General features: G+C 36.5%; 1 protein-coding gene across 4 annotated transcripts in view; it reads left to right on the top strand.

Moving 5' to 3' along the window:
• The window catches only part of LOC121739384 (LON peptidase N-terminal domain and RING finger protein 1), a 42,032-nt gene extending 29,980 nt beyond the window's left edge, over nt 1-12,052 (top strand). For 3 of the 4 annotated variants that reach the window (XM_042131824.1, XM_042131825.1, XM_042131826.1), the window contains 4 exons: nt 1,038-1,167; nt 2,217-2,320; nt 2,889-3,156; nt 6,081-6,709. In XM_042131824.1, coding sequence (XP_041987758.1) covers nt 1,038-1,167; nt 2,217-2,320; nt 2,889-3,156; nt 6,081-6,167 — 589 coding nt within the window. In that variant the 3' untranslated portion in view covers nt 6,168-6,709. Of the gene's footprint in view, nt 1-1,037; nt 1,168-2,216; nt 2,321-2,888; nt 3,157-6,080; nt 6,710-12,040 lie in introns of those variants that run through there. The other variant, XR_006037437.1, reaches the window with a different exon arrangement.
• Nucleotides 12,053-12,334: the final 282 nt, after the last annotated feature.

Raw genomic sequence — 12,334 nt, forward strand, 5'->3', positions numbered from 1 at the left:
TAGTTTCTTGGTTCTTTTTTTTTAATTTGGCACCTCGGCTATAAAACCATGGCCAGTGTCGAGAAAATGGCGGCAAATTAAAAAAACCGACGTGTAGCAACCTTGTCTATAGCCGGAATTATAGTTTTGATCTACGAAATACGAATAATAAAAACTAAGGAACTTTATTATTCGTAGTTTGTAGATCAAAACTATAATTCCGGCTATAGACAGGGTTGCTATACATCGATTTTTTGAATTTGCCGCCATTTACTCGACACTGGCCATGGTTTTATAGCCAAGTGCCATAATAAAAATAAATACAGAATCAAGAAACTAAATGTCAAAAGCGGATCGTCATGCTTGACTTGTAGATTTTCAAAAGCGAAAGATATCGAGATACGAAAGAAACTTTTACTCCAATGTTTTTCCGGTAAAACTGTCAAAATTTAGTTTCTTTCGTTTGTCTACGTGCTTGTGCTAGCTATGCAGGAAAAAGATATGTAGACATGGGAAAGAAACTGCCATTACTTTCTTCCGAAGAATCGACTGGGCAACGGCGTGCTAGCTATGCTGTACAAATTGTGCGTGGCAATATGTAGTTTTGATCATAGCATCTCAGGGTTGTAATTCATCAGTCCATATCAGACTTACAAGGCTGTTTGTCACGTGGCCTAAGTCAGAACTAATGCCGCCAATCGCCATATAACAAAATGTCACTTGAGAAACAGATTTTTCAGTCTGTTAAAGTCAATATCATCCAAGGATCTTTTATGTGACCGAAATGAAAATGTCACAACCAATATCCTCTTTCTCTATTTAACCCCCCATGTTTTACTCAATTACGGCGAAGCTAAAAGGATTTTTTGTCGGGTTAATTTTTTAGGGTTCCGTTGTGAACAAGGAACCCTTATTTTTTCGGTCTGTCCGTCCGTCTGTCTGTCTGTCTGTTTTAAACTTATAATTGTATTGAATCCTTTTAACTGTAAACTTGTAATGTGACGTCATATATGGATAATCCCTTATACAAACCCGTATAACATTGTTATTATTTTCAGGTTGCCCTGTCCTCTGTTCATCAAGAACTCTCGTCATTGGCAGATGATACTCCGAGTGCTGAGATCTGGCTCTAGAAGATTCGGCATGCTGTCATACGAGAGAGACCATACCCTGGCTGATTATGGCATGGTCAGTATTTTCAAGTAGCTTTTGCTATCGAATTACATAGTAAATTATAACAGGTGTATATTTAATTGGCTATAACGTGCTAGGTTTGTCACAGTTGATGTTGAAAGTTATTATCTAACAACTTATCAGTGTCTATGTGTATTTTGATTATGGTTTATCCATTTCAAAATTAGTTGTCGAGACTACAATTACGCCGACCATCGTTTCGAAAACTAACCCGGCTAGAAGAACTAGCGCAAAAACTCTAACGGGCCCACCTTCTAGCAAATAGTTTGAAAATTATTATTTACTTACAAAAAATTAAACATGGATTATGTTTAATTTTTTAAGGGTGGATTGCACCAACTAACTTTAACTTTAACCATAACAAAATGTCAAATGAACTGTCAAATCCCTTGTGAAAGTCGCCATATTTGACGATAACCTTAACTATAACTACGCCTCTGGTGCAACCCATCCTAAAATGTGACCAGGTTACCACAGGCTCATCAGTTTCTATAAAAATTTGTAAAGTACGATGTACTTCTTATCTATATATTAATACGCAAGCGAAAAACTTTGTTTCCCTTTTGACGAAAAATGCGGAAACGTAGGTGAATAAAATTTTGCACAGTAATAGTTTATATGGTGAAGGAGTGCATCGAGCTAATATTATTTTGAAATTATGCTTTTATCACACATTTTTTTAACAAATAAAACATTACACACACTACAATACGCCCACTCAAGAAGATGACAGATTTTTGAGTGACAAACCTATACATACGAATTATACTCTTTTATTTATGTTTGAAGTCTGTTGGCAACAAGTTGACAAATTGAAAATGGATTATAGTTAATTTTTTTATTGAATCTTAGATACTACTAGACAATGCTTACACGGCCAGTCTGAGATCGGCTGAGTCCCAGAGATGAGAGTTGAAAAAAAATATATGATAAAGTTAACATTTTTTTTACAATTTTAACGTAGTAGTCCTAATGTCGTTGAAACTAAGGTCGAATTTCGACCATTGTGCGATCTCTAGTAATTATAATTAATTTGTTTGTAGGTATTAGAAATCTGCGACTGTGTAGTGTTCGAAGACAACAGATGTATAGTCTCCACTGTCGGTATATCGAGGTTCAAAGTCGTCGAACGGGATGTAAGAGATGGGTAACTATTATCTCCATTTAAAGCATTCTTATTAATTAATTAACGCGGGAGAGCCATGCTTTGGCACGAATGGGCCGCCTCGACAGGAGAAATACCACGTTCTCACAGAAAACCGGCGGGAAACAGCTGTGTTTCGCCGAGTGAATGAGTTTACAGGAGGCCCAATCCCCTTCCCTATTCCCTTCTCTACCCTCCCCTATTCCTTTCCCTCTTAAAAGGCCGGCAACGCACCTGCAGCTCTTCTGATGCTGCGAATGTCCATGGGCGACGGAAGTTGCCTTCCATCAGGTGACCCGTTTGCCCCCTTATTTCATTAAAAAAAAAAGATCGTGTAAGTAATATTCTATACGTCTTGGTTGTCTGTTAATTTAGCGGAATGAAAGAATGTGTATGAGGCTTCATATTGTTACTTGTTAGTAGTGTTATACACTGTCATCAGTAAAGCCTAGGCCTACGGACTACAGTTGGTTTTTAGACAATATTTATTTTGAAACTTCTATAAAAAAAATCGTCGAAGGATTTGTTCGTACTTCCGTATTTTTTTATTTACTAACGTAACAATTTTTAGATGCGATGTGGCGCGCATACGACAACTAGTAGACATAGCGCCTACAAAGGAAGAGGTGTGCAACATTTTGATGTTGACAGAGACGATAGCGAGTAAAGCGTTGACTTGGTTGGAGAATATGAAGGAGAATGTGCGAGATGAGATCGAGACGGCATTCGGAAGTTGGCCGATTTGGCACGAGACTCAGAAGGAATGGTGGAACACCCCTGACGGGCCCGCTTGGCTGTGGTGGCTGATTGCAATATTACCGCTGACTAAAGGAGCTAAGGTAAAATAAAAATATCAGTTGTTTCTAGATAAGTACCTACTAGGCGCTTTATGGAAGCGTACCGTGCCTTGGCGGGGGCCCCGTATGAAAATTGAGAGCCTAACTAAAATTCGTTTTTTTTTTGCCAACGCGCTTTGGTGGCCTCAGTGGCTCGGGGGCCCTATACAGTGTGTAACAAAAATAAGTGATGATAATACTTACGTTCCTTGTAGAGAATTCACTGTGAAAGTAGGAGCGCTGAAAGACGAAAATTTTTTTTCACTTTTGTATGGGGGCGAATATTTGAGAGAGACTAAATTCATGTCTTCGAAGTTGGGTCCAAAACGCCTTCGTAAATTTGATGTAACATTAAACATTTCAATGTCTAATTAACTTACGAAAATGCTGCTAAAACTATTTGAAAGTAGAGTTTTTGCGTGTCGTTTCGATACTGCCGCTTACAATTTATTATTTATAAAAAAAATGAGCTAGAAAGGATTAAAAACTTAATGTTAATTTGAAGATAAAGAACTAATGAACTATTCGATACCAACAAATAACAGATCAACTTACATTAAATAACTAAAACTTATATTTTTAAAATGTTCATAAAATTCGCGTCATTGTCCTGCGCATTGTTTGTTTTGAATGCCTTGCCGATATACTCAAGGTGACGGGTTGAAACCTATTTTGCGATAAAATCTGCTGGCTCACTTTATTTGATCGCACTGCTTTGGTGTGGATCTTCGTTTTATGCAGGTGAGTCTTTGAAATACGTTCTACAAAAATTTCCAAATAAGACGTCATTTACCTTTCTCGATGTGTGCCAACATTTGTCTGTTTTTCACTACTTTTTTTTATACCAAGTTATAAAGGCCCGCAACACATCTAAGTTCTTAATAATTTTCTTAGTTTTCTTTATATCAAAACTTTATTATAAACGAATTTAGTGAATTCGTCATTTTCCTGAACGTCTTTTTCCTGAATAGCCCTAAAAACATAATGACGATCATTCAGAATAATGACCAAATCTGTAACTGTATTTCTGGAAAACAGGGAGAAATATATCGAATAGATGCAATGTCGATATTACAATTAGGTAGTTATTTGACACATTTTCGAAAAATAGTAGTAGAATAGTAAGATTATTATTTTTAACAAAAAATTAAAACCGACTTAGCCGAATTCGGAAAAAGGCACTATTAGATAGGAAAAATTATTTAATACTTTTTAGTTCATATTATTTAAAGGATGTTATTATTGTTTTTACCTTGGAAGTCGGTTTTAATTTTTTGTTAAAAATAATAATTTCACTTTTTTTAGTTACCTAGTAAACTATCGCGTACTATACGTAGAAAAATACACCTGTATATTATTCTACGTATCTTATTACAAGCTCACCGGTGAGCGAGACACAATAGAATAACAATAGGTTTCCAAGAATCCACGATCGAAGGATTAATAGGAGTATAATCTTTAATCAGTAAAACCGTTTCGGAGGAGTAAGGTAACTAACATTGTGACACGAGAAAGATAAGAAGATGTACTTATTTATTATATTAAATATTAATATTATAAGGCACTTATTTAAAGGGACAGTTGTAAATTGCAGTTTTGTTAAGTTAAAAATTATAAAAGGCACGTTTAATAACTAGTTTAGCAGTTAAAACTAAGCAGTAAAGTAAACAAAAATGAGTTGTAAAAAATAATGAAATGGATCATTGAAAACATTATTGAACAGCAAAATAATTAAATGAGCGGTAAAAATTAATGAATGAGCGGTTACGTGTGGGTAGTAACGAATCGGAATTTGTCAGTAAGAAATCTCATTCTAAGAAGTTCTTTAAACAATGAGGCGGTAAAATATAATAATATCGGCCAAGTGCGAGTCGAACTCGCCCATGGAGGGTTCCGTACCATTATAAAGCGAAAGTAAGACGGTCGCCGGCTGCTGCCGCAGCACGCTCGCTTCGCTCGCTCGGCTCCCTCTGTGTTGTGGTCTAAGTTCCAACCTAACCTAACCTACTCTTGGACTTTCTGGATTATGTTTGTTTTTGTTTTGGCGGGGGGCTGCGCCCCCCCGCGGAAGGGGCTATTTAAATTCGATATTCAATTTTCATGAGATGCACACTGAATAAAATGCTGCAATTTCAAATCATTTACTTACCTCTGGTACATATTATGTAGTTTTCATACAACCACAGTCCACATCACAGAACACAATAATATTTCTAACGGAGAACCAAATCAACATCTGTTTGTACTTTGTAAAGACAAGACTGCCTGCTCTTTCATTTTGTTAGTTTAGTTGCTTTGTTTAGGCCAAACAATGCACTTTTTTGGGTTTACACTACCGAATTTAATAACATTTTGAGTAGATTCACCCATGGACAAGGGCCCGAGCGTCACGAGTTTCCCCATACAAAAGTGAAAAAAAAATTGGTCTTTCAGCGCTGCTACTTTCACAGTGAACTCTCTACAAGGAACACGTACACACCCTAAAGTATTATCACTTATTTTTGTTACACCCTGTATAATTGATACGCCCTACACGGTGGTAGCTACGCCTCGGGCATTCGGGCTTATTTTTCAAGTTAGGTGCTGTTATTGTTTCGTCAAAAGTTGCTTAAATTTTGGGACAGTTTTCAACCTGCAAAGTTTCGTAAGTGGTAATGGTTATACATTTACTCTATATAATCTCAATGTACTATAAACATTTTGTGTTCCCAAACTTTGTATTAATTAAAAAAATCTTATCATACACTTCAATAACAAAACTGTATTTCTCAAAAAGGTTTTGTATCCAAAATCAACTTCGAGTTGATAGAAATAATGAAATAAACTGAAATGTTCCCTGTCTATAACGGCGCGTTCAGACGTGCGCGTTTTGGAAAACACGCGAGCCGAATCTGCGCGCGCCCTAAAGCTGCTTATATTTTTTTCAGGTAAACATTTTGTCAACGCCGAGTTTGCTCGCGAGAATGCTGGCTGTGCTTCGGACGTTCGAAATTATGGCTGGTTCCTTGATATAGTGGAAAATCGCTTGAATATTATCTTGTAAGAGCCTTTTAAACCTTCACGATACGAAATCGCTTTACCGTATCGCGTAATGTAAAAATTGAAATGTACTTAATATTAATGAAAACACGATGACGTCGATTGACTTTTCAGAGGATTATATATCTATTTAAATTCTTGTGTAACAAAATTAACTTTACCAAAATTGTTGTTGTATGTTTGTCATGTGAAATTTTTTTTTTTTTGAAGAAAAATCGGGATCAATCTTTTCCAACCATCGAATTTTCTATCTATGTGAGACCACTAATTTAGATGTAGGTATTTAAAATATTCAAAATTTAGGATGCTAGTTGTTTTGTAAATACTTTTTCTAAACCTCTTAAATATGTTTAAATTGGTCAAAATTAAAGAACCTTAGAAACTTTATAGTTTTCAAATATTTGAATTTATGTTACATTCCTATCTAAAATTAAATCGAGTTATTTTCATATTTGCATTTATAGTAGACAGTTTATATTATTTTCTGTAAGTATAGAAAGGAATGATTTTTTGTTTTTGTAGAGAAACTTAGGTTGGGTTGCACCAGAGGCGTGGTTAAAGTTAAGGTTGAAGTTATGGTTATAATTAAGGCTAAATTTAGCTTTAACTTTAACCTTAAAATTTATCCGAGAAATTGACAGATGACAGCTGGTCCAACAAGGTTATAAATGAACGTGGGCGGGGGCGCTGCTGGTAAAGAGAACTGTCAAAAATGGCGTTTTTGTATGATGACAGCGTTAGTTCAGTTTCCCTACGTGCATTTAAAACCTTGTCGAGCTCTATGGTTATGGTTAAATATGACAGTTTGATGGCGTCCATTTTTAACTTTAACCAAAGATTTGACATTTTGCATTTTAGTTAAAGTTATAGTTAAAGTTAGTTGCAACCCAACCTTAGAGTTTTACTAACGAAATTTTCGAAATATAAATAATTAAGTATGTTATTGATTTAAATTTCTAGTGAAAGAATCCTGAAAAGGTAAAAATCATAAGCCGAAAAACATTTGTGATTTGTCTTGTGGTTTTGGACCACAGTTCTTTATAAATATGACAAATAATAAAGATTTGATAGTATAGAAAAGTTATACGATCTCTAATCTTGTGTTATTCAATAAGGACTTTGTAGAATAATAAATATTGACATATTTTGAATTTAGAACATTTAGTATTATTGTTATAACTTATAATAATATGATTCCGCCAAAACGCTAGCTGTGCTTTGATTGGCCGATACTGTTGCGACTGCGCAGCTATTGGTGCGTTACTCTTTCAGTACGACCGTGATTTCTTATTTATCGGATGTATCACTGTTGGATGTGAAAAAATGTGTTGTATATATTGCATGTCTCATAGTCTCTTCTTTGGAGATGATACATTATATTGAAACGTATGTGGTGCAAATATGTAAGTACCACATTTTTCTTTTCATCTTCTTTTTAATATATTAGACCGGATTATCGTTAACGTTATTCATTTAAAAGTCACAGCCGTATAGTTGAATTGGCCAGCTTACTCGTCTAGGCTGTTCATGAGTTTCATACAAAATGAGAATGTTGAAAGTGTATACGTAGCTACAATAACGATGCTGAGAATAGACTAGCTATTACACGTGGGAGAGCCATGTTTCGGCACGAATGGGCTGGCTCGACCGGAGAAATACCACGGGCTCACAGAAAACCGGCGTGAAACAGCGCTTGCGCTGTGTTTCGCCTAGTGAGTGAGTTTACCGGAGGCTCAATCCCCTACCCTATTCCCTTCCCTACCCTCCCCTATTCCCTTCCCTACTTTCCCCTATTCCCTTCCCATTCCTACCCTCCCCTATTACCCTATTCCCTCTTAAAAGGCCGGCAACGCACTTGCAGCTCTTGTGATGCTGCGAGTGTCCATGGGCGACGGAAGTTGCTTTCCATCAGGTGACCCGTTTGCTTTTTTGCCCCCTTATTTAAAAAAAAGCTAGCATAATATTATTTCTAAAAAAGTAGATGTAAAAATAATTTTAGTTATTATACTTAGGCATCGAGTTGGATGGCGAATTCTACTAGATAGCTGCGACATATTATGTGAAATGTATTATAATATACTTTTTGGCTTCAGCCGTAAGGAATATCTTGCGCAAATTCTCGCATATTAAAATAGTCGATCGCTAGAATTAATTTTATCAAATAGATTTAAGTAGATTCAATTGAAATTTAGACTACTTTACATAATTTATTAATAATAATAATAATTCATAAGTGAGATCTTCATGTTCATATTCTGCGTTTATTAAATATTTCTTCTCAGACCAAGTTAAAACTTACGACAGAGCTCTGCAAAAACAAAGTGAGCCCAGTGGCGTAACTATACTACTTGGGACCCCATTAGTAAAAGTTGTCACGTTAGTAATAATACCCATACAAAATATTATATAATTCTGAGTTTTGGGATTACCATAGACGAGACAGTAAAAGTAATGTTGCAATGGCGCTATAGTATCGATTCTAGTGATTTCAATGTATGTACTATCAAGAAGTTGATTCCTATGCAAATCGGGGACCTAAGTAGTTTGGTTGCGTTACGTCAAACCCAGCTGACAGATCCATAGAAGTTGATTCCTATGCAAATCGGGGACCTAAGTAGTTTGGTTGCGTTACGTCAAACCCAGCTGACAGATCCATAGAAGTTGATTCCTATGCAAATCGGGGACCTAAGTAGTTTGGTTGCATTACGTCAAACCCAGCTGACAGATCCATAGAAGTTGATTCCTATGCAAATCGGGGACCTAAGTAGTTTGGTTGCATTACGTCAAACCCAGCTGACAGATCCATAGAAGTTGATTCCTATGCAAATCGGGGACCTAAGTAGTTTGGTTGCATTACGTCAAACCCAGCTGACAGATCCATAGAAGTTGATTCCTATGCAAATCGGGGACCTAAGTAGTTTGGTTGCATTACGTCAAACCCAGCTGACAGATCCATAGAAGTTGATTCCTATGCAAATCGGGGACCTAAGTAGTTTGGTTGCATTACGTCAAACCCAGCTGACAGATCCATAGAAGTTGATTCCTATGCAAATCGGGGACCTAAGTAGTTTGGTTGCATTACGTCAAACCCAGCTGACAGATCCATAGAAGTTGATTCCTATGCAAATCGGGGACCTAAGTAGTTTGGTTGCATTACGTCAAACCCAGCTGACAGATCCATAGAAGTTGATTCCTATGCAAATCGGGGACCTAAGTAGTTTGGTTGCATTACGTCAAACCCAGCTGACAGATCCATAGAAGTTGATTCCTATGCAAATCGGGGACCTAAGTAGTTTGGTTGCGTTACGCTTACGTCAAACCCAGCTGACAGATCCATAGAAGTTGATTCCTATGCAAATCGGGGACCTAAGTAGTTTGGTTGCATTACGTCAAACCCAGCTGACAGATCCATAGAAGTTGATTCCTATGCAAATCGGGGACCTAAGTAGTTTGGTTGCATTACGTCAAACCCAGCTGACAGATCCATAGAAGTTGATTCCTATGCAAATCGGGGACCTAAGTAGTTTGGTTGCATTACGTCAAACCCAGCTGACAGATCCATAGAAGTTGATTCCTATGCAAATCGGGGACCTAAGTAGTTTGGTTGCATTACGTCAAACCCAGCTGACAGATCCATAGAAGTTGATTCCTATGCAAATCGGGGACCTAAGTAGTTTGGTTGCATTACGTCAAACCCAGCTGACAGATCCATAGAAGTTGATTCCTATGCAAATCGGGGACCTAAGTAGTTTGGTTGCATTACGTCAAACCCAGCTGACAGATCCATAGAAGTTGATTCCTATGCAAATCGGGGACCTAAGTAGTTTGGTTGCATTACGTCAAACCCAGCTGACAGATCCATAGAAGTTGATTCCTATGCAAATCGGGGACCTAAGTAGTTTGGTTGCGTTACGCTTACGTCAAACCCAGCTGATAGATCACAATTAACATTGAATTGACATATTCGACCAAATAACGTTGGTCTGTCAATTGCATAGGAATCAACTTCCTCGATGGTACATTCATTAGAATAACATGACGTTACTAAAATTAACTTTGTCAAATAAAAAGTGTGGCACAAAATCTTCACGATTTTGTGCCACACTTTTTATTTGACAAAGCTCTGTCTTTTCCTTTCATTTGGTCAAGTTTTCCTTAGAATATCTTAGAATAATCTTTAAAACCTATAGATTTTATTGACAATACTTCATTTTTAATTTGTATGAAATGTTAATATATTATAACTATTCCGACTTTACAAAAGAATTATTGTATGTAGTCGGTTACAGATTGAGAGTTTTTGAGCATGTACCTAAGGGTCCTTATTCACTGGCACGCAAACACAGTGCTACCATAGATATGGATTTTGGTATAAAAATGTGTTGTAAGAAAATATCAAACGTATATTAACGTAAAACGTAATATATGTAATGCTAATATTAAACTTTGTTACTATTCCTCTTTATAACCAGCATGCAGCTGGATTTACCAGCCTAAGGCTGCGTTTCCACTGAAGCGGAGCGGAGTTTAGCGGTGCCGAATTGACCAATCACCATGCTCGAAATCTTCGTTGTAATTCCGCTGGAATAGCACGATTGGTCAATTCGGGCACCGCTAAGCTCCGCTCCGCTTCAGTGGAAACGCAGCCTTAGGCTGTGTTCAAACCAAACTGACTGTCAGTCGCCGAAAGTGAGCGGACGTTACGCAGTTTATTGTATTTCCATACATATTCACTTTTTCGTTCACACCTAACCGACAATACGTTATTACGCTAGGACCTAGGTGTAGGCGCAGACATTCGATACCATTTATTTTTACGTTCACACTGGGGCTCACAGTTAGCCTGCTCACATTCGGCGGCTCACAGTCGGTTTGGTTTGAACACGGCTAAGTCTAAAGTCAAATAACATGAAAAATGAAAATGTAACAGCTTTTTTAAAGTAGCGCTTTGTGATTGTGTAACCAATGGATAAAGAACTCTAAAGGCCTGTTTTATAATCTGATAATAATGTCGGCCATCGTATTTTTTGTTTCTGTTTCCTTTACATCAAGTGACAGAGACAAAACATGCAGATGCTATCAGGCCCTATTAGTACACCATGAAACAGGTCCTAAGGCTGGGACAAAAAAAGCATACAAGAAAATAAAACTGAACTAAAACAATATTATGTTGAAAATCAAATACACTGCAGTATTAAAAAATAACGTTCGAGTGATAGATTTTTAACTCAAGTATACTCTTAGAGTTTAAAGATACAAGTTGGAAATTAAAATAACCAAATAGAGAAGAAGAGAAGAGAAGTCTCTTTATTTTCTCTGGCCGAAAAGACTCTTGATAACTGTCCCAGCTGATAATAACATGGTATATATGAGCTTTAAATACCTATTTAAGTAACGTATTTTTCAACAAAGCTGAATTTATGCTGTGATTGTAATGTTATTAATGGTTACCTAAGGGCGTTTGTGCACTACACGGAATTTTACCATCCGGCGCGGCGCGGCATCTCGATTTCCTACCTTATTTATATGGCAAACGTGAAAGTTATGAACGCCGGACGGTAAAATTCTGTGTAGTGCACAAACGCCCTAAGCCCTATATTCTACCTGTATATGGAGTTTTATTTTCATAGATCATCTGAGTAGTGTGTACTAGTTTGTCTGTTAGTTGTTCTTATTATCTGAGCCTTTCTTAGCTTTTCTAAAATTAAACAATTTTGAATATATATGACTTCTTTTATTTCCACTTATTTGCCTTGTAAATAAAGACGAATTAAATATGTTTATAGAACGTTCTGTCAAAGTATTAGGTATTTTTCAAACTAAAGTGAAAGTAACAAAAAATAGCAAGGATATAAAATAAAAGAGATCCTCAGTGGCATAGTAATATTTATATTGTAAAAACAACTACTTATAAAATTGAAATTCATTGGTTAAATTAAAGAGAAAGGCGGAGGAAATTTTAGAGCTGAATATCTTTAAATATATACTTTTCATGACAGAATTGGATGAAATTCGAAAAATGTAAGATCAAGGCAATTAGGGTCGACACAAAACAAGAATAATATGAATAAATAAACTTATTAAAGCTGATCGAACACAGCAAGCACTCCGGCTTTTATATGCGATCACCTTAATGATAAAA

This window comes from Aricia agestis, chromosome Z (genome assembly GCF_905147365.1).
Source record: "Aricia agestis chromosome Z, ilAriAges1.1, whole genome shotgun sequence".
NCBI lineage: Eukaryota > Metazoa > Arthropoda > Insecta > Lepidoptera > Lycaenidae > Aricia > Aricia agestis.